The sequence below is a fragment of the Heptranchias perlo genome, chromosome 7 (assembly GCF_035084215.1).
Source record: "Heptranchias perlo isolate sHepPer1 chromosome 7, sHepPer1.hap1, whole genome shotgun sequence".
In the NCBI taxonomy this organism is placed as follows: Eukaryota; Metazoa; Chordata; class Chondrichthyes; order Hexanchiformes; family Hexanchidae; genus Heptranchias; species Heptranchias perlo.
In genome coordinates, this window is record NC_090331.1 from 6,687,288 (window position 1) to 6,710,419 (window position 23,132).

The 23,132-nt window shown below is 54.2% G+C and overlaps 1 protein-coding gene across 1 annotated transcript in view; it reads left to right on the forward strand.

Moving 5' to 3' along the window:
* Positions 1 to 5,173: 5,173 nt before the first annotated feature.
* LOC137323484 (anion exchange protein 3-like) overlaps positions 5,174 to 23,132 on the forward strand; it is an 86,119-nt gene continuing 68,160 nt past the window's right edge. Inside the window, 5 exon segments of the mRNA XM_067986994.1 lie at positions 5,174 to 5,306; positions 14,294 to 14,447; positions 17,475 to 17,728; positions 18,582 to 18,688; positions 22,117 to 22,340. Coding sequence (XP_067843095.1) covers positions 5,253 to 5,306; positions 14,294 to 14,447; positions 17,475 to 17,728; positions 18,582 to 18,688; positions 22,117 to 22,340 — 793 coding nt within the window. The 5' untranslated portion in view covers positions 5,174 to 5,252.

The following is a 23,132-nucleotide window of genomic DNA, read 5'->3' on the forward strand; positions in this document are numbered from 1 at the left end:
CTGGGGAACAAATTTGCCAAACGTTTATTCCATGAAGACATTGCCCCTTTAAGGGTCCTTAAGCCGAGTAATAAATTAATGGGCAAGTCCCATTGTGGGTCACAGGTAATATCCTGCTGTGCACTTAAAGCGTGAGTCTCTGCCCAGGCAGGAGGCCAGGAGTGTCGAATGTCCAGCCTGCAGCCCTTGTTACGGTCGGATGCTGGGTATTCTGAGGGTCCGGAGATTGTTTGTTAACATCTGCCAAACCTTGAGAAGGTGCGGTTACACCAGAGTGTGATAAACAGGTCGGAATAACGAGAGCACCAATGCTATCACTCAGATCTCAGTGAAGTGCAGCAGTGAGGGAGGGAATTATTCAGACTGCACCCACATGAGCTGTGATAAAAACAAGCAGCGATTCAGTGATAGATTGTGCCATGCATAACTTGCGGTGTCTGGAGAGAGTGTGTTGAGTGTTCTAACACTGGAATACGGCATTGTTGGGTACAGGTCTGTTACTGTATAACACTGGGGTACAGGTCTGTCACTGTATAACACTGGGGTACAGTACTGGTGGGTACAGGTCTGTCACTGTATAACACTGGGGTACAGTACTGGTGGGTACAGGTCTGTCACTGTATAACACTGGGGTACAGTACTGGTGGGTACAGGTCTGTCACTGTATAACACTGGGGTACAGTACTGGTGGGTACAGGTCTGTCACTGTATAACACTGGGGTACAGTACTGGTGGGTACAGGTCTGTCACTGTATAACACTGGGGTACAGTACTGGTGGGTACAGGTCTGTCACTGTATAACACTGGGGTACAGTACTGGTGGGTACAGGTCTGTCACTGTATAACACTGGGGTACAGTACTGGTGGGTACAGGTCTGTCACTGTATAACACTGGGGTACAGTACTGGTGGGTACAGGTCTGTCACTGTATAACACTGGGGTACAGTACTGGTGGGTACAGGTCTGTCACTGTATAACACGGGTACAGTACTGGTGGGTACAGGTCTGTCACTGTATAACACGGGTACAGTACTGGTGGGTACAGGTCTGTCACTGTATAACACGGGTACAGTACTGGTGGGTACAGGTCTGTCACTGTATAACACGGGTACAGTACTGGTGGGTACAGGTCTGTCACTGTATAACACTGGGGTACAGTACTGGTGGGTACAGGTCTGTCACTGTATAACACGGGTACAGTACTGGTGGGTACAGGTCTGTCACTGTATAACACTGGGGTACAGTACTGGTGGGTACAGGTCTGTCACTGTATAACACTGGGGTACAGTACTGGTTGGTACAGGTCTGTCACTGTATAACACTGGGGTACAGTACTGGTGGGTACAGGTCTGTCACTGTATAACACTGGGGTACAGTACTGGTGGGTACAGGCCTGTCACATGTGGTGGGAGCATTTTTGAGGTAAGAATTTAGAGAATCGCACAATAGCGGTGTACTGATTTCGATGGGATATTTCCTTTCGTGTTTAGGTATCATCGCCTGGCCAAGCTCAGGTCATCACTGAAGGGTCAGCAGCACTGACTGTACTGAGAGTATGGATCAAACCAGGGACTTTCTGATCCGTATGGCTTAGCTTCAGACCACATGGAATGATAGAATCTTACAGCATAGAAAGAGGCCATTTGGCCCATCATGCCTGTGCCGGCTCTTTGAAAGAGCTATCCAATTAGTCCCACTCCCCCCACTCTTTCCCCATAGCCCTGTAATTTTTCCCCTTCAAGTATTTATCCAATACTTTTTGAAAGTTATTATTGAATCTGCTTCCACCGCCCTTTCAGGCAGCGCATTCCAGATCATAGCAACTCGCTGCGTAAAATAAATTTCTCCTCATCTCTCCCCTCTGGTTCATTTGCCAATTACCTTAAATCTGTGTCCTCTGGTTACCGACCCTCCTGCCACTGGAAACAGTTTCTCCTTATTTACTCTATCAAAACCCTTCATGATTTTAAACACCTCTATTAAATCTCCCCTTAACCTGCTCTGCTCTAAGGAGAACAATCCCAGTTTCTCCAATCTCTCCACATAACTGAATTCTCGCAACCCTGGTACCATTCAAGACGACACCTCAGACAGTGCAGCACTCCCTCAGTACTGCACTGGGAGAATCAGCCTGGATGATGTGCTCAAGTCTCTGGAGTGGGGCTCGAACCCACAACTCCAGGAGCGGAGGCCAGGGGGCGGAGGCCAGGGGGCGGAGCCCCAGGAGCAGGCCTGCTCTCGAACAATGAGCAGATCAGGGAGACGAAAGGGTGGAAGTGAAGAAAAGTGAAAGCAATTTTGGCCAAACTGAGGTGGGCTTTGCAGGAGAGGCTCGCTCCTCTCGAGGAGCTGTGGAGGGATTTACACTGATTGGCAATAATTGGCCACTCTCTGTTGATGTGGGAGGTGGGCAGTGCGGTAGGCAGACAATTGAGCTGGTGGAGTGGGGGGGGCTAGGACACACTGAACAAGTAGCTGTGACCTCCACACACCCAGACGCCATTCCCAAATCAACAGGGAATCCTGTACTCTACAGAGCAATGTCTCTGAGTCACATACAGAAGGGCACTGGTTACATCACTCGGGTCTTTTTACAGGTGGTATATCAGGCAGTCACTGCGTCTGTTCCTTTTTCCTTTTCCCTTTCTCTCCATCGCTCGTTGCCTCTCTTTCTCTCCCTGTACTGATGTATTTTTGCTTGTTATATCTGTGTGTATTCAGCTCTCTGTTTCTCTCACACACTCATCCTCTCTCCCTCTCACTCACACTCCTTGTCTCTCTCACTCACCCTCCTTGTCTCACTAATACTCACCCTCTCTCTCTCCCTCCTTGCCTCACTAATACTCACCCTCTCTCTCTCCCTCCTTGCCTCACTAATACTCACCCTCTCTCTCTCCCTCCTTGCCTCACTAATACTCACCCTCTCTCTCTCCCTCCTTGCCTCACTAATACTCACCCTCTCTCTCTCCCTCCTTGTCTCACTAATATTCACCCTCTCTCCCTCTCTCCCTCCCCGTCTCACTCACCCTCCTTGTCTCTCTAATACTCACCCTCTCACCCACCCTCCTTGTCTCTCCACTCACCCTCCTTGTCTCACTAATACTCACCCTCTGTCTCACCCTCCTTGTCTCACTAATACTCACCCTCTCTTTCTCCCTCTCACCCTCCTTGTCTCACTAATACTCACCCTCTCTCTCTCTCACACACTCATCCTCTCTCTATCACATTCACTCAACCTTCCTGTCTCTCTTTCACTCTCTCTTGCTCACCCTCTCTATTCTTGTCTCTCTCACACACACTCACCCTCTCTGACTCTCTCCCTCTGTCTTTTTTTTCATTCATGGGATGTGGGTGTCACTGGCAAGGCCGGCATTTAATGCCCATCCCTAATTGTCCTTGAGAAGGAGTTGGTGAGCCGCCTTCTTGAACTTATTATGTCTTTTTGTAGCAGGATTGTATAACTGAGTGGCTTGCTAGGCCATTTCAGAGGGCAGTTAGGAATCAACCACATTGCTGTGGGTCTAGAGTCACATATAGGCCAGGCCGGGTAAGGACGGCAGGTTTCCTTCCCTAAAGGGCATTAGTGAACGAGATGGGTTTTTACGACAATCCGGTAGTTTCATGGCCATCATTACTGATACTAGTATTTTATTCCAGATTTTTATTTAATTAATTGAATTTAAATTCCCCAGCTGCTGTGGCAGGATTTGAACTCATATCTCCGGATTACTTAGTCCAGTAACATAACCACTATGCCACCGTACCCAATATTATCTCTCTATATGTCTCTCTCTGTCTCTCTATATCTCTCTCTATCTATCTCTACCTCTCTCATTTGTATTGTTGTGTTTCTGCTCCTGGTACCCATGTCTCAGTGCTCCCCCTCTCCCTCTGTCACTCTCTTTCTCTCTGTCTGTCTCTGTGGCTGTGTCTCTGTCTTTCTGTCTGTCTCTCTTTCTCTCTCTCTCTGCCTGTCCCTTGCTCCGTTTCACTGTCTGTCTGTTTCTCTCTGTCTCTATCTCTTGCTCTGTGTATGTGTGTCTCAATTTCTCTTTCTCTGTCTCTATCTTTCTGTCTCTCTCTCCCTCCGTCTCTCTGTCTCATAGAATCATAGAAAGGTTACAGCATGGAAGGAGGCCATTCGGCCCATCGAGTCCGTGCCTGCTCTATGCAAGAGCATTCCAGCGAGTCCCACTCCCCCACCCTATCCCCGTAGTCCTGCAATTTTTTTCCCTTTAAGTACTTATCCAGTTCCCTTTTGAAGGCCATGATTGAATCTGCCTCCACCACCCCCTCGGGCAGTGCATTCCAGATCCTAACCACTCGCTGTGTAAAAAAGTTTTTCCTTTGTCTCTCTGTGTGTCTCTCTCTCTCTCTGTGTCTCTCTCTGTCTCTCCCTGTCTTTCTCTCTTTATGTCTCTCTGTCTTTCTCTCTCTGTGTCTCTCTGTGTGACTCTCTCATTCTCTCTGTCTCTCTCTTTCTGTGTCTCTCTTTCTGAGTCTCTCTCTCTCTTTGTGTCTCTCTCTCTATCTCTCTGTGTCTCTCTATCTTTCTCTCCCTCTCTGTCTCTCTCCCTCTCTGTCTCTCTCCCTCTCTGTCTCTCTCCCTCTCTCTCTCTCTCTTTCACTCTTTGTACAGGTGTGCTTCTGCTGCTGATATACCCGAGTCTCAGTACTCTCCCTTGGTCACTCTCACACACTCTCTTTCTCTCTCACTCTCACACTCTCTCGCTCTCACTCTCTCGCACTCTCTCTTTCTCTCTGTCTCTCTATCTTTCTCTCTCACTCTATCTCTGTCTCTATCTCTCTCTGTCTCTCTATCTTTCTCACTCTATCTCTGTCTCTATCTCTCTCTGTCTCTATCTCTCTCTCTCTCCCTCTCTGTCTCTCTCTCCCCCTCTCTGTCTCTCTCTCTGTGTCTCTCTCTCTGTCTCTCTCTCGCTGTCTCTTTCTCTCACCCTCTCTGTCTATCTCCCTCTCTGTCTCTCTCTCTCTCCCTCTCTGTCTCTCTCTCTCTCTCTCTCTCTCTGTCTCTTTCTCTCTCTGTCCCTCTCTCTCTCTTTCACTCTTTGTACAGGTGTGCTTCTGCTGCTGATATACCCGTGTCTCAGTACTCTCCCTCTGTCACTCTCTCACACTCTCTCTCTCTCTCTCTCTCTCTCGCAGGTTATGCCACCGTTAAGGTTTGTGGTGAAGACGACAGTGAAGGAGAAGGGCTGATTTGGCAGCACTCTGAGCCGTCACAGTGAACCATGGCAACCGGCGGAACCAGGGAACCGGCAGATGTTCCCACATGTTTACATCTGGTGAGTAATGCAGAGTCCCTCCGGTATCTAACCCGTGCTGTACCTGCCCCTGGGAGTGTGTGATGGGACAGTGTAGAGGGAGCTTTACTCTGTATCTAACCCGTGCTGTACCTGCCCTGGGAGTGTGTGATGGGACAGTGTAGAGGGAGCTTTACTCTGTATCTAACCCGTGCTGTACCTGCCCTGGGAGTGTGTGATGGGACAGTGTAGAGGGAGCTTTACTCTGTATCTAACCCGTGCTGTACCTGCCCTGGGAGTGTGTGATGGGACAGTGTAGAGGGAGCTTTACTCTGTATCTAACCCGTGCTGTACCTGCCCCTGGGAGTGTGTGATGGGACAGTGTAGAGGGAGCTTTACTCTGTATCTAACCCGTGCTGTACCTGCCCTGGGAGTGTGTGATGGGACAGTGTAGAGGGAGCTTTACTCTGTATCTAACCCGTGCTGTACCTGCCCTGGGAGTGTGTGATGGGACAGTGTAGAGGGAGCTTTACTCTGTATCTAACCCGTGCTGTACCTGCCCTGGGAGTGTGTGATGGGACAGTGTAGAGGGAGCTTTACTCTGTATCTAACCCGTGCTGTACCTGTCCTGGGAGTGTTTGATGGGACAGTGTAGAGGGAGCTTTACTCTGTATCTAACCCGTGCTGTACCTGCCCTGGGAGTGTTTGATGGGACAGTGTAGAGGGAGCTTTACTCTGTATCTAACCCGTGCTGTACCTGCCCTGGGAGTGTGTGATGGGACAGTGTAGAGGGAGCTTTACTCTGTATCTAACCCGTGCTGTACCTGTCCTGGGAGTGTTTGATGGGACAGTGTAGAGGGAGGGTGGGGGAGAGGAGTCCCTGATAGTGTAATCAGGCATGGACTCTGGATGGAGTGGGACTGTCTTGCTGCAGATTGTTGTTAAAATACAGGCAGTAGAAAGGGACTCGCTGCTCCTTTTGTGGGGAGTGACCGCAGATCCCCACTGCTCCCAAAGGCGTGTAACCCACCGCCGTCTCACCCTGCTCACCCTCACCTCACCAGCCGTTTGCCGTCCTTAATTCTGACTCGGTGCCCGAGGGGTTAAAAATCAGCTTCGCTCTTTTTCTTTCTGCAGCCGCCTGCCAGCTCCAGTTGCCTCGGTGACGAACATGTCCGGGAAACAATAAACCTTCAGCAAACCCCCCCCCCGACTCCTCCCCAATCACTTATTTAATGTTAAGACCTAATTCCTGTGGTTCACACATTCGGCGGACCTCCTGTAAAAGACAGGCGATGATTGTTGCTGGTGATTCTTGGACTCTAGGACCTGTGGCTCAGTGGGTAAGTGCACTGCCCACATGGTACTGACCCGTTCAGGACACAAGGCCCCAGGTTTGATGCCCAGCTCCGATGCAGGAGGTGAAACTCCGTAAACTTGAGCTCATCCAAAACTCTGCTGCCCCCGTGTCCTGACTCGCACCAACTCCCGTTCACCCATCGCCCCCTGTGCTCGCTGACCTACATCGGCACCCGGTCCGGGAACGCCTCGATTTTAAAATTCTCATCCTGGTGTTCAAATCCCTCCATGGCCCTCGCCCCCCTCCCTATCTCTGTAACCTCCTCCAGCCCTACAACCCTCCGAGATCTCTGCGCTCCTCCAATTCTGGCCTCTTGCGCAGCCCCGATTTTCATCGCTCCACCAATGGCGGCCGTGCCTTCAGCTGCCTAGGCCCTAAGCTCTAGAATTCCCTCCCTAAACCTCTCCGTCTCTCTCTCTCCTCCTTTAAGACGCTCCTTAAAACCTACCTTTTTGACCAAGCTTTTGGTTGCCTGTCCTAATATCTCCTTATGTAACTCGGTGTCAAATTTTGTTGATAATCACTTCTGTGAAGCACCTTGGGACGTTTTACTATGTTAAAGCTGCTATATAAATGCAAATTGCTGCTGTTGTTGAGAGTTTGCGAGTCACAGCTGGGGCGGTGATGGCTCGTTGAGAATTTTTTTTATTCGTTCATGGGATGTGGGCGTCGCTGGCGAGGCCAGTATTTACTGCCCATCCCTAATTGCCCTTGAGAAGGTGGTGGTGAGCCGCCTTCTTGAACCGCTGCAGTCCGTGTGGTGACGGTTCTCCCACAGTGCTGTTAGGAAGGGAGTTCCAGGATTTTGACCCAGCGACAATGAAGGAACGGCCGATATATTTCCAAGTCGGGATGGTGTGTGACTTGGAGGGGAACGTGCAGGTGGTGTTGTTCCCATGTACCTGCTGCTCTTGTCCTTCCAGGTGGTAGAGGTCGCGGGTTTGGGAGGTGCTGTCGAAGAAGCCTTGGCGAGTTGCTGCAGTGCATCCTGTGGATGGTACACACTGCAGCCATGGTGGGCTGGTGGTGAAGGGAGTGAATGTTTAGGGTGGTGGATGGGGTGCCAATCAAGCAGGCTGCTTTGTCCTGGATGGTGTCGAGCTTCTTGAGTGTTGTTGGAGTTGCACTCATCCAGGCAAGTGGAGAGTATTCCAGCAAATTCCTGACTTGTGCCTTGTAGATGGTGGAAAGGCTTTGGGGAGTCAGGAGGTGAGTCACTCGCCGCAGAATACCCAGCCTCTGACCTGCTCTTGTAACCTCGGTATTTATGTGGCTGGCCCAGTTAAGTTTCTGGTCAATGGTGACCCCCAGGATGTTGATGGTGGGGGATTCAGCGATGGTAATGCCATTGAATGTCAATGGGAGGTGGTTAGACTCTCTCTTGTTGGAGATGGTCATTGCCTGGCACTTGTCTGGTGCGAATGTTACTTGCCACTTATGAGCCCAAGCCTGGATGTTGTCCAGGTCTTGCTGCATGCGGGCTTGGACTGCTTCATTATCTGAAGGGTTGCGAATGGAACTGAACACTGTGCAATCATCAGCGAACATCCCCATTTCTGACCTTATGATGGAGAGAAGGTCATTGATGAAGCAGCTGAAGATGGCTGGGCCTAGGACACTGCCCTGAGGAACTCCTGCAGCAATGTCCTGGGGCTGAGATGATTGGCCTCCAACAACCACTACCATCTTCCTTTGTGCTAGGTATGACTCCAACCACTGGAGAGTTATCCCCCTGATTCCCATTGACTTCAATTTTACTAGGGCTCCTTGGTGCCACACTCGGTCAAATGCTGCCTTGATGTCAAGGGCAGTCACTCTCACCTCACCTCTGGAATTCAGCTCTTTTGTCCGTGTTTGGACCAAGGCTGTAATGAGGTCTGGAGCCGAGCGGTCCTGGCAGAACCCAAACTGAGCATCGGTGAGCAGGTTATTGGTGAGTAAGTGCCGCTTGATAGCACTGTCGATGACACCTTCCATCACTTTGCTGATGATTGAGAGTAGACTGATGGGACGGTAATTGGCCGGATTGGATTTGTCCTGCTTTTTGTGGACAGGACATACCTGGGCAATTTTCCACATTGTCGGGTAGATGCCAGTGTTGTAGCTGTACTGGAACAGTTTGGCTAGATGCGCAGCTAGTTCTGGAGCACAAGTCTTCAGCACTACAGCCGGGATGTTGTCGGGGCCCATAGCCTTTGCTGTATCATGTGCACTCAGCCGTTTCTTGATATCACGTGGAGTGAATCGAATTGGCCGAAGACTGGCTTCTGTGATGGTGGGGATATCGGGAGGAGGCCGAGATGGAACATCCACTCGGCACTTCTGGCTGAAGATGGTTGCAAACGCTTCAGCCTTGTCTTTTGCACTCATGTGCTGGACTCCGCCATCATTGAGGATGGGGACGTTTACAGAGCCTCCTCCTCCCGTTAGTTGTTTAATTGTCCACCACCATTCACGACTGGATGTGGCAGGACTGCAGAGCTTTGATCTGATCCGTTGGTTGTGGAATCGCTTAGCTCTGTCTATAGCATGTTGCTTCCACTGTTTAGCATGCATGTAGTCCTGAGTTGTAGCTTCACCAGGTTGGCACCTCATTTTTCGGTACGCCTGGTGCTGCTCCTTGCATGCTCTTCTACACTCCTCATTGAACCAGGGTGGATCCCCTGGCTTGTTGGTAATGGTAGAGTGAGGAATATGCCGGGCCATGAGGTTACAGATTGTGCTGGAATGCAATTCTGCTGCTGCTGATGGCCCTCAGTGCCTCATGGATGCCCAGTTTTGAACTGCCAGATCTGTTCTGAATTCCCTCAGGGATTCTCCCGACTGTTGTAAATACGGTGGAAGTCTGGCAGGAGCCCCGTTTACTGCTGGTCTCACAAAGTGACCGGGCCTCACTATCGAGGGGTCAGTGAGTCAGTCAGTGACTGGGCCGCACTATCGAGGGGTCAGTCAGTCAGTCTCACAGTGACCGGGCCGCACTATCGAGGGGTCAGTCAGTCTCACAGTGACCGGGCCACACTATCGAGGGGTCAGTCAGTCAGTCAGTGACTGGGCCACACTATCAAGGGGTCAGTCAGTCAGTCTCACAGTGACCGGGCCGCACTATCGAGGGGTCAGTCAGTCTCACAGTGACCGGGCCGCACTATCGAGGGGTCAGTCAGTCACACAGTGACCAAGCCGCACTTACGAGGGGTCAGTCAGTCTCACAGTGACCGGGCCGCACTATCGAGGGGTCAGTCAGTCTCACAGTGACCGGGCCACACTCTCGAGGGGTCAGTCAGTCTCACTGTGAATGGGCCGCACTATCGAGGGGTCAGTCAGTCAGTCAGTGACTGGGCCGCACTATCGAGGGGTCAGTCAGTCAGTCAGTGACTGGGCCGCACTATCGAGGGGTCAGTCAGTCTCACAGTGACCGGGCCGCACTATTGAGGGGCCAGTCAGTCAGTCAGTGACTGGGCCGCACTATCGAGGGGTCAGTCAGTCTCACAGTGACCGGGCCGCACTCTCGAGGGGCCAGTCAGTCAGTCAGTGACTGGGCCGCACTATCGAGGGGTCAGTCAGTCACACAGTGACTGGGCCGCACTATCGAGGGGTCAGCACTGATTTTCTCTTTCTGTGGCTGATTCAGGGCTCGTGCTGATTCAGGTGAGTTAAAGGCCACAAGTCTCCCACCGTGGTGAGTTTAAATCTTCATCAACCTGTTTGAAGTGAGACAATGTCTGATATCAGCTGGACTCGGACTTCTGAGACCGCGAAGCCGCTGGGCGTCTGCTGGGTCGTGAAGGGGATGAATAGGATGGAAATGTCAGGCGGCCAGCAGGAGGGAGAGGGGCCCACGAGACATCGACGAGTTCCTCAAGCTTTGAGCTCCGCGTCGCCGAGCGATCTTTAGCAGGGGAATTTTTCTTGTTGAGCTCGCAGTCCCAGGCACCGAGTTGATTGATCGCCTCCCTGACTTTAAAATAAAGTCACTCCCTCGTTCTCTCATAATCCAGGCCGACACTCCCAGCTCCAGTACTGAGGGAGTGTCGCACTGTCGGAGGTGCCGTTTTTTGGATGAGACGTTAAACCGAGGCCCCGTCTGCCCCTCTCAGGTGGACGTAAAAGATCCCACGGCCACTATTTCGAAGAAGAGCAGGGGGGAGTTCTCCCCGGTGTCCAGGGCCAATATTTATCCCTCAACCAACATCATTAAAAAAAACAGAATATCTGGTCATTATCACATTGCTGTTTGTGGGATCTTGCTGTGCGCAAATTGGCTGCCGCGTTTCCTACATTACAACAGTGACTACACTTCAAAAAGTACTTCATTGGCTGTAAAGCGCTTTGGGACGTCCTGAGGTCATGAAAGGCGCTATATAAATGCAATAGAAGTTCTTTGTTTCAATGCCCAACAGGGGTCACTGAGTGGGAATGGGGAGTCAGAGCCCCGGCTGGTTTTTCCCCTGTCTATCCCAGGGATACTGAGGCTAACTGATCGTCATCATCATCATCATCATCCACCAACTCAGCGTGGGCCCAGAATTGAATCTGGGACCTCCTGGACCGTGTATTCCCAGTGCCACATGGCGCATGTATTTATTCTCTGAACCACTTGGGTTGGTCGACAGTCCCATTGATTTTAATCAATTAATTTTTTTCTCCTCATTAGACCCTCTGCTTCACGCTCTGTCACAAATGATGCACACGCACATGCGTGTGCATGCGGGTAACTGCTTACCTCTACCTTGGCCCAATCCGCTTAATTGTAAACAATTTTACAACACCAAGTTATAGTCCAGCAATTTTATTTTAAATTCACAAGCTTTCGGAGATTTTCTCCTTCCTCAGGCAAATGTTTCAAGATCTCCTTGAAGCCTACGCATTTATACATATTGAACAATAATAAATGGTGTTTACAGACTGCCCCTGCAACTGCCCGTTGCCAAGGCAATCACCGTGTTCAGACAGAGAGGTGTTACCTGCAGAACCTCCGAATACACATTCAATAAAAAAACAAACAGGGAAAAAAAACAGAAAAAAAAAACACAGAGAGAGGCAGAAACATCCGGAAGGCAGAGAGAGCCAGCAAATGACCCATTATATTAAAAACAGATAACATTTGTTCGCTGGTGGGGTAACGTGTAGCGTGACATGAACCCAAGATCCCGGTTGAGGCCGTCCTCATGGGTGCGGAACTTGGCTATCAATTTCTGCTCGACGATTTTGCGTTGTCGTGTGTCTCGAAGGCCGCCTTGGAGTACGCTTACCCGAAGGTCGGTGGATGAATGTCCATGACTGCTGAAGTGTTCCCCGACTGGGAGGGAACCCTCCTGTTTGGCGATTGTTGCGCGGTGTCCGTTCATCCGTTGTCGCAGCGTCTGCATGGTCTCGCCAATGTACCATGCTCTGGGGCATCCTTTCCTGCAACGTATGAGGTAGACAACGTTGGCTGAGTCACAGGAGTATGAACCATGCACCTGGTGGGTGGTGTCATCTCGTGTGATGGTGGTATCTGTGTCGATGATCTGGCATGTCTTGCAGAGGTTACCGTGGCAGGGTTGTGTGGCGTCGTGGACGCTGTTCTCTTGAAAGCTAGGTAGTTTGCTGCGAACAATGGTCTGTTTGAGGTTGGGTGGCTGTTTAAAGGCGAGTAGTGGAGGTGTGGGGATGGCCATAGCGAGGTGTTTGTCCTCATTGATGACATGTTGAAGGCTGCGGAGAACATGGCGTAGTTTCTCCGCTCCGGGGAAGTACTGGACGACAAAGGGTACTCTGTTGGTTGCGTCCCGTGTTAGTCTCCTGAGGAGGTCTATGCGATTTTTTGCTGTGGCCCGTCGGAACTGTCGATCGATGAGTCGAGCGTCATATCCCGTTCTTACTAGGGCGTCTTTCAGCGTCTGTAGGTGTCCATCGCGTTCCTCCTCGTCTGAGCAGACCCTGTGTATTCGCAGGGCCTGTCCATAGGGGATGGCCTCTTTGACGTGGTTAGGGTGGAAGCTGGAAAAGTGGAGCATCGTGAGGTTGTCCGTGGGCTTGCGGTAGAGTGAGGTGCTGAGGTGCCCGTCTTTGATGGAGATTCGTGTGTCCAAGAAAGAAACTGATTCTGAGGAGTAGTCCATGGTGAGCTTGATGGTGGGATGGAACTTGTTGATGTTATCGTGTAGTCTCTTTAGTGATCCGCTTAAGGCAGTACGCCAGACAACAGAAGCAATAACTCATCTTCATACAGCGCCATTAATGTGGGAAACGTCCCCAAGGCCCTTCACAGGAGCCTAAATCAGACAAAATTTCACAGTGAGCCATGTGAGATGTTAGGACAGGTGACCAAATGATCAGTTAGCCTCAGTATCCCTGGGATAGACAGGGGAAAAACCAGCCGGGGCTCTGACTCCCCATTCCCACTCAGTGACCCCTGTTGGGCATTGAAACAAAGAACTTCTATTGCATTTATATAGCGCCTTTCATGACCTCAGGACGTCCCAAAGCGCTTTACAGCCAATGAAGTACTTTTTGAAGTGTAGTCACTGTTGTAATGTAGGAAACGCGGCAGCCAATTTGCGCACAGCAAGATCCCACAAACAGCAATGTGATAATGACCAGATAATCTGTTTTTTTTAATGATGTCGGTTGAGGGATAAATATTGGCCCAGGACACCAGGGAGAACTCCCCCCTGCTCTTCTTCGAAATAGTGGCCGTGGGATCTTTTACGTCCACCTGAGAGGGGCAGACGGGGCCTCGGTTTAACGTCTCATCCAAAAAACGGCACCTCCGACAGTGCGACACTCCCTCAGTACTGGAGCTGGTAGGTTTTAAGGAGCGTATCAAAGGAGGAGAGAGAGGGAGAGAGAGAGGGAGAGGTGCAGGGAGGGAATTCCAGAGCTTAGGGCCCAGGCAGCTGAAAGCACGGCCGCCAATGGTGGAGCGATGGAAATCGGGGATGCGCAAGAGGCCGGAATTGGAGGAGCGCAGAGATCTCAGAGGGTTGTAGGGCTGGAGGAGGTCACAGAGATAGGGAGGGGGCGAGGCCATGGAGGGATTTTGAAAACAAGGGTGAGAATTTTAAAATCGAGGCGTTCCCGGACCGGGAGCCAATCTAGGTCAGCGAGGACAGGGGGAGGTGATGGGTGAACGGGACCTGGTGCGAGTTAGGATACGGGCAACAGAGCTTTGGAAAACCGAGGGAGGTCCGAGGGAGAGTTAGCTAATCTCGTCTGTAGGGGGCTTTGGCGTCCCTGGGCTACGGAGGGGAAAAGAACGGGCCACGGCTCCCACTCCAGATCGCGATCCCATCACTCCTGCTGGGAAGTGGGTGGCTGTTGAGTGAGAGCAGGATTGGGCTTGGCTGTGATGCCCTCCATGGTCAAATAGGCGCCCAACACAAGATTCGCCCATTTGGGTTGAGGTACTGGAGAGTGCCCAGCGCCAGCGGAACCGGATTTCAGGAGATGAAAAGTGGGGGTGCGGGAGGGGGTGTGGGAGGGGGTGGGGGAGGGGGACACACTTGCCCGCACATACATGTGCGTTGACCCACAAACACGCATGTGCGAATGTCGACGGTGCCAGCAGCGGTAACCGCAGCGGGTGCGGAGAGGGGGTAACGCCCCGTGTGTGTGTGTGTGTGTGTGTGTGTGTGTGAAGGGACACGATCGCCCCCAGTAAGGCGCCTCCCACCGTTCCTCTTCGCAGGCCGAAGATGAGATCGAAAAGCCCTCGGCGGAAGAGGACGAGGAAGAGGAAGAGGAGCTGGACAAATTGCTGGCCGTTGAGCGGCTGGGGGACCTGATCAGCGAACGGCCCGCTCGGGAGCCTGAGAGGACCTACAACGAGAAGGACTTTGAATGTGAGTGTGGGGCGTCTCTTTCAGTGTCCTGTGCCCTCCCCCCCCACTCCGCCCTGGCCAGATTCCAGTCACCTTCGTAATAGTGGACTGTGTGGAGGAGGAGGTCGTTCAGCCCCTCTAGCCTGTTCCGCTATTCAGGCTGATCTGTACCTCAACTCCATTTACCCGCCTTTGCTCCCTATCCCTCGACACCCGACAAAAATCAATCGATTTCAGTCTTGAAAGTTCCAATTGACACCCAGCTTTTTTTTTAGGGAGAGAGTTCCAGATTTCCACTACCCCTTTGTGTGAAAAAGTGCTTCCTGATTTCACTCCTGAACGGCCGAGCTCTACATAAGAACATAAGAAGTAGGAGCAGGAGTAGGCCAATCGGCCCCTCGAGCCTGCTCCGCCATTCAATAAGATCATGGCTGATCTGATCCTAACCTCAAATCTAAATTCATGTCCAATTTCCTGCCCGCTCCCCGTAACCCCTAATTCCCTTTACTTCTAGGAAACTGTCTATTTCTGTTTTAAATTTATCTAATGATGTAGCTTCCACAGCTTCCTGGGGCAGCAAATTCCACAGACCTACCACCCTCTGAGTGAAGAAGTTTCTCCTCATCTCAGTATTGAAAGAGCAGCCCCTTATTCTAAGATTATGCCCCCTAGTTCTAGTTTCACCCATCCTTGGGAACATCCTTACCACATCCACCCGATCAAGCCCCTTCACAATCTTATATGTTTCAATAAGATCGCCTCTCATTCTTCTGAACTCCAATGAGTAGAGTCCCAATCTACTCAACCTCTCCTCATATGTCCACCCCCTCATCCCCGGGATTAACCGAGTGAACCTTCTTTGTACTGCCTCGAGAGCAAGTATGTCTTTTCTTAAGTATGGAATTTTTAAGGTTGTTGCCCCTTGTTCTGGATTCACCCACCAGAGGAAATAGTGCAGTGGATCGAGCAACATCCTTACAACTCCTTGGCTTCAAATCCAGACGAGGGAGAGTGGGAGGGGTCCCTCGTGCTCTCATGCCTGCAAGAATCCTTCATGAAATGAGGGCTAACACGACTGGCCTTTAACAAATCTGTCCTTAATTATCATTCAGCACAGAAAGAGGCCATTCGGCCCATCGTGCCTGTGCTGGCTCTTTGAAAGAACTATCCAATTAGTCCCACTCCCCCTGCTCTTTCCCCCATAGCCCTGCGCATTTTTCCTTTTCAAGTATTTATCCAATTCCCTTTTGAAAGTTATTATTGAATCTGCTCCCACCGCCCTTTCAGGCAGCGCATTCCAGATCATAACAACTCGCTGCGTAAAAAAAAAATTCTCATCTCCCCCTCTGGTTCTTTTGCCAATCGCCTTAAATCTGTGTCCTCTGGTTACCGACCCTCCTGCCACTGGAAACAGATTCTCCTTATTTACTCTATCAAAACCCCTCATGATTTTGAACACCTCGATCAAATCTCCTCTCTAAGGAGAACAATTCCAACTTCCCCAGTCTCTCCACAATTAACCGGAGCCTTTCTAAAGGTTCAATAAATTTGTCTCCATTTACGGGTCCTAAGGGCTCGATATTAACCCCCGCCCCCCCAACCCACAACCCAACCACAGTGCAGTTGGGAGCCTGATTTAAATTGAACAGTTTGCCGTGCGGGTTTGCCAGGGTTCGGGAAACCCGGCAGTGAAAGCGGGGTGGGGGGGGCGGGAGCGGCCGGCTCCAGGAACTAAGTGCTTTTCACAGCACTGCTTGCGGGCCAGGAGGAGCAGGAGTGCCCCCCACCCCCAGGCCACCCCGAACAAACCTTCAACTTGTTCCGCCGATCGCGGCCTCTCTTCTCCCCCCCCCCGCCACGATCGCTGACCTCTCCCCCCCTCTCCCTCCAGCCCCGATCTCTCGCTGCCCCCCTCCCTCCACCCCCCACTCCGATTGCCGGGGCGGAGTGGGGGCCGTCCCCACGGTTCCCCGGCTGCGGCCTCCCGCCTCTGGCTTTCCCGGTTTGTCAGTCTGGCCGGCTGCCGGGCGGGAAACAAAGGAGAAGGATGCGATGGTGAGGTCCTGCCGTTAAGTTGGGCCTCCGAGTCCCCGGCCCCGCAGACACCCCGTAAATATCGGGGCCCAAGAGTTGGACGTGACGCTAAATGGTCTACAGTTACCCAACTTTTTTTTTTGGCACCTTGTTGTGAGCCAGCTGGCTGCCACATTTGCCTACAGAACAACAGTGAATACACCTCGAAAGTAATCCATCAGCCGTGATGTACTTTGGGACTTGAAAGCTTCGATACAAACAGAAAGAAGAAAGAAAGAACTTGCATTTATATAGCGCCTTTCACGTCCTCAGTACGTCCCAAAGCGATTCACTGCCCATGAAGTACTTTTGGAAGTGCGATCGCTCTTGTAACGCGAGGAGAACGCGGCAGCCCATTTGGGCACAGCAAGATCCCACAGGCGGCAATGAGATACGTGATCAGGTCACCTGTTTTTTAGGTGGTGTTGGTTGAGGGATAAATGTCGGCCAGGACACTTGGTGAGGAGCAGGTGGGGCACAGCAGCGATGCAATCCACGGCCAAATAGCCTGCCGACGCTCACATGGGACAGACGGGCGCCTGTGTGCTATATCAAGAAGTTAGCGCCTTCAGGACAGGAATTGGCGCTCTCCCTGATTTATTTACGAGTAATTAATTTTCTTACCCCCATCCCCCAGTCTCTAAAAATATGAAAGGGTTCGATAGGGCAGATGTTTCCACTTGTTGGGGGAGACCAGAACTAGGGGCCATAAATATAAGATAGTCACTAATAAATCCGATAGGGAATTCAGGAGAAACTTCTTTATCCAGAGAGCGGTGAGAATGTGGAACTCGCTCCCACAAGGAGTAGTTGAGGCGAATGACATCGATGGATTTAAGGGGAAGCCGGATAAACACATGAGGGAGAGAGGAACGGAAGGATATGCTGATAGGGTGAGATGGAGTCGGGAGGGAGGGGGGAACCAGTCGGGCCGAATGGCCTGTTTCTGTGCTGTAAATTCTGTGCAATCGGCAGATCATCGACACACGTCCCACCACATCCGCCACCCGCTCTCCACTCGCCTGCCATGCCACATGCGCTTCAGGAGGAAGGTCCCTCGCCCGGAGAGAAAGAAGAAGAGGAGGAGGAAGAAGAAAAAGACTTCAGTGCCGCCCTCCGAAGTGACGCCCACGATACAGGAAGTGGACGAGGAGGAGGAAGAGGGGTCGGAGGTCGAGACCCAGGACAAGGAGCTTTCGACAAACGAAGAGGTGTGCGACCAACTAAAGGTACGGAGGAGTATGGATGGGTGGGAAAGTGCGCCAAGAGCGCTGACCTCTCACCTCTGGCCTGCTGGCATGTCCAACCCAGAAACAGGGGCTAATGGCCACCACCCTCCATCAGGCCATAGGGTGGTGGCGTGCGTTAGGTACTGTCCTTTCACCAATGGGATGTGGGACAATGTATCTAAACTGAATCTGCACACCTGAAAAACCTTGAGGAGTTCGGGGGTTGGGGGGGGGTTTATATATAAAATAACAGATACCCCGGGGTGAGTTACAGGCTGGAATCTAATCGAGGGGTTCGGGGGGTTTATATATAGAATAATGGATACCCGGGAGTGAGTTACAGGCTGGAATCTAATCGAGGGGTTCGGGGGGTTTATATATAGAATAATGGATACCCGGGAGTGAGTTACAGGCTGGAATCTAATCGAGGGGTTCGGGGGGTTTATATATAGAATAATGGATACCCGGGAGTGAGTTTCTCCTCATCTCCCCTCTGGTTCTTTGGCCACTGACCTTAAATCTGTGACCTCTGGTCACCGACCCTCCTGCCACTGGAAACAGTTTCTCCTTATTTACTCTATCAAAACCCCTCATGATTTTGAACACCTCGATCAAATCTCCCCTTAACCTTCTCTGCTCCAAGGAGAACAATCCCAGCTTCTCCAGTCTCTCCACATAACTGAAGTCCCTCACCTTCTATTGAAGTAGCGGAGAAATGGAGACATGGGATTGTGATGGAGCGTGGGAATTGAAGAGCGAGGGAGCGAGGAATCACCAGTCAGGGGCCAGGATAGATGGATCAGCAGCACCTGTTTCGAGCTGTCGCTGATATTTTCTCTTTATCTTTTCGCAGTTCCACGTTGCTTCACTGACGCAATCGACTGAGAGCCTCCCGGTCGGGCAGCAGAACCTCGAACCTGCCCGTCAACCAAGGCCACATTATTCAGCAGAGACGGAAAGGTTAGAGACAGCCCCAGCTGCATGTCAGTCAGTCCACCCTGCAGGACCATGACACTGTCTTGAGGGGTGACACTGGGATCGCCCACTCCCCTCACCCCGGGGAGGGGGGACACTGGGATCGCCCACTCCCCTCACCCCGGGGAGGGGGGACACTGGGATCGCCCACTCCCCTCACCCCGGGGAGAGGGGGACACTGGGATCGCCCACTCCCCTCACCCCGGGGAGAGGGGACACTGGGATCGCCCACTCCCCTCACCCCGGGGAGAGGGGACACTGGAATCGCCCACTCCCCTCACCCCGGGGAGAGGGGACACTGGGGTCGACCACTCCCCTCACCCCGGGGAGAGGGGACACTGGGGTCGCCCACTCCCCTCACCCCGTGGACAGGGGACACTGGAATCGCCCACTCCCCTCACCCCGGGGAGAGGGGACACTGGGATCGCCCACTCCCCTCACCCCAGGGAGAGGGGACACTGGGATCGCCCACTCCCCTCACCCCGGGGAGAGGGGACACTGGGGTCGCCCACTCCCCTCACCCCGGGGAGAGGGGACACTGGGATCGCCCACTCCCCTCACCCCGGGGAGGGGGGACACTGGGATCGCCCACTCCCCTCACCCCGGGGAGAGGGGACATTGATCGCCCACTCCCCTCACCCCGGGGACGGGGGACACTGGAGTCGCCCACTCCCCTCACCCCGGGGAGGGGGGACACTGGGGTCGCCCACTCCCCTCACCCCGGGGAGGGGGGACACTGGGGTCGCCCACTCCCCTCACCCCGGGGAGGGGGGACACTGGGGTCGCCCACTCCCCTCACCCCGGGGAGGGGGGACACTGGGGTCGCCCACTCCCCTCACCCCGGGGAGGGGGGACACTGGGGTCGCCCACTCCCCTCACCCCGGGGAGAGGGGACACTGGGGTCGCCCACTCCCCTCACCCCGGGGAGAGGGGACACTGGGATCGCCCACTCCCCTCACCCCGGGGAGAGGGGACACTGGGGTCGCCCACTCCCCTCACCCCGGGGAGGGGGGACACTGGGGTCGCCCACTCCCCTCACCCCGGGGAGGGGGGACACTGGGGTCGCCCACTCCCCTCACCCCGGGGAGAGGGGACACTGGGGTCGCCCACTCCCCTCACCCCGGGGAGGGGGGACACTGGGGTCGCCCACTCCCCTCACCCCGGGGAGAGGGGGACACTGGGATCGCCCACTCCCCTCACCCCGGGGAGGGGGGACACTGGGGTCGCCCACTCCCCTCACCCCGGGGAGGGGGGACACTGGGGTCGCCCACTCCCCTCACCCCGGGGAGAGGGGACACTGGGGTCGCCCACTCCCCTCACCCCGGGGAGAGGGGACACTGGGGTCGCCCACTCCCCTCACCCCGGGGACAGGGGACACTGGGATCGCCCACTCCCCTCACCCCAGGGAGAGGGGACACTGGGGTCGCCCACTCCCCTCACCCCGGGGAGAGGGGACACTGGGATCGCCCACTCCCCTCACCCCGGGGAGGGGGGACACTGGGATCGCCCACTCCCCTCACCCCGGGGAGAGGGGACATTGATCGCCCACTCCCCTCACCCCGGGGACGGGGGACACTGGAGTCGCCCACTCCCCTCACCCCGGGGAGGGGGGACACTGGGGTCGCCCACTCCCACTCCCCTCACCCCGGGGAGGGGGGACACTGGGGTCGCCCACTCCCCTCACCCCGGGGAGGGGGGACACTGGGGTCGCCCACTCCCCTCACCCCGGGGAGAGGGGACACTGGGGTCGCCCACTCCCCTCACCCCAGTGAGAGGGGACACTGGGATCGCCCACTCCCCTCACCCCGGGGACGGGGGACACTGGGATCGCCCACTCCCCTCACCCCGGGGAGGGGGGACACTGGGGTCGCCCACTCCCCTCACCCCGGGGAGGGGGGACACTGGGGTCGCCCACTCCCCTCACCCCGGGGAGGGGGGACACTGGGGTCGCCCACTCCCCTCACCCCGGGGAGGGGGGACACTGGGGTCGCCCACTCCCCTCACCCCGGGGAGAGGGGACACTGGGATCGCCCACTCCCCTCACCCCGGGGAGAGGGGACACTGGGATCGCCCACTCCCCTCACCCCGGGGAGGGGGGACACTGGGGTCGCCCACTCCCCTCACCCCGGGGAGAGGGGACACTGGGATCGCCCACTCCCCTCACCCCGGGGAGAGGGGACACTGGAATCGCCCACTCCCCTCACCCCGGGGAGAGGGGACACTGGAATCGCCCACTCCCCTCACCCCTGGGAGAGGGGACACTGGGATCGCCCACTCCCCTCACCCCGGGGAGGGGGGACACTGGGATCGCCCACTCCCCTCACCCCGGGGAGGGGGGACACTAGGGTCGCCCACTCCCCTCACCCCGGGGAGAGGGGACACTGGGATCGCCCAATCCCCTCACCCCGGGGAGGGGGGACACTGGGGTCGCCCACTCCCCTCACCCCGGGGAGGGGGGACACTGGGGTCGCCCACTACCCTCACCCCGGGGAGGGGGGACACTGGGGTCGCCCACTCCCCTCACCCCGGGGAGGGGGGACACTGGGGTCGCCCACTCCCCTCACCCCGGGGAGGGGGGACACTGGGGTCGCCCACTCCCCTCACCCCGGGGAGGGGGGACACTGGGGTCGCCCACTCCCCTCACCCCGGGGAGAGGGGACACTGGGATCGCCCACTCCCCTCACCCCAGGGAGAGGGGACACTGGGATCGCCCACTCCCCTCACCCCGGGGAGAGGGGACACTGGGGTCGCCCACTCCCCTCACCCCGGGGAGAGGGGACACTGGGGTCGCCCACTCCCCTCACCCCGGGGAGGGGGGACACTGGGGTCGCCCACTACCCTCACCCCGGGGAGGGGGGACACTGGGGTCGCCCACTCCCCTCACCCCGGGGAGGGGGGACACTGGGGTCGCCCACTCCCCTCACCCCGGGGAGGGGGGACACTGGGGTCGCCCACTCCCCTCACCCCGGGGAGGGGGGACACTGGGGTCGCCCACTCCCCTCACCCCGGGGAGGGGGGACACTGGGGTCGCCCACTCCCCTCACCCCGGGGAGAGGGGACACTGGGATCGCCCACTCCCCTCACCCCGGGGAGAGGGGACACTGGGATCGCCCACTCCCCTCACCCCGGGGAGAGGGGACACTGGGATCGCCCACTCCCCTCACCCCGGGGAGAGGGGACACTGGGGTCGCCCACTCCCCTCACCCCTGGGAGAGGGGACACTGGGATCGCCCACTCCCCTCACCCCGGGGAGGGGGGACACTGGGGTCGCCCACTCCCCTCACCCCGGGGAGAGGGGACACTGGGATCGCCCACTCCCCTTACCATCTGGGTTGTCACAATGTTTCTGTTCGACTTGACTGACTCCTGAAATAAATGTTATTTTTAATTTAAATTTTCTTCCTCTTCCCTAGGCTTCTGAAACCTCCGCAGAATTCCCCGGAGTTCTCCCAGAGGATCTGCGACAAGCGGAAACCTCCGCACCGGAATGCAAGCGGCCAGCGGACGAGTTATGATCTGCGGGAACGGGTCTGTATTGGAAGTATGACAGCGTTAGGGACCACAGCGTACCAGAGAGTGCCAACGGACGATGCAGAGGCACAGATGCTCGCCATTGTTGACCTGGACTACATGAAAAGTAAGAAACTGTCCGCACCTGAATATATAGGGAATAACACACAGGAATAACACACAGGAATAACACATAGGAGTAAGGTACAGTGATGACGTATAGGGATAACGTACAGAGATATCATACAGGGATAAAGTACAGTGATCCCATACAGTCATCCCGTACAGCGATAACATACAGCAATAGTGTATAGTGATAATGTACAGTGATAAAGTACAGCAATACCATACAATGATAAAGTACAGCGATAATGTACAGTGATAACATACAGTGTTAACCTACAGTGATACCGTACAGCAATAAAGGACAGTGGTAAAGTACAGTGGTAAAGTACAGTGGTAAAGTACAGTGATAAAGTACAGTGATAATGTACAGCGAAAAAGTACAGAGGTAATGAACAGTGATAATGTACAGTGATAAAGTACAGTAATAATGTGCATTGGTAAAGTACAGCGATAATGTACAGTGGTAAAGTACAGTGATAAAGTACACTGGTAAAGTACAATGGTAAAGTACAGTGATAACCTACAGTGGTAAAGTACAGTGATAATGTACAGTGATAATGTGCAGTGATAATGTACAGTGGTAAGGTACAGTGATAATGTACAGCGGTAATGTACAGTGGCAAAATACAGTGATAATGCACAGCGATGAAGTACAGTGATAACGTACAGTGATAATGTATAGCAATAATGTACAGCGGTAAAGTACAGTGATACTGTACAGTGATAACATACAGTGAGAACATACCGTGGTAATGTACAGTGATAATGTACAGTGATAATGTACAGTGATAAT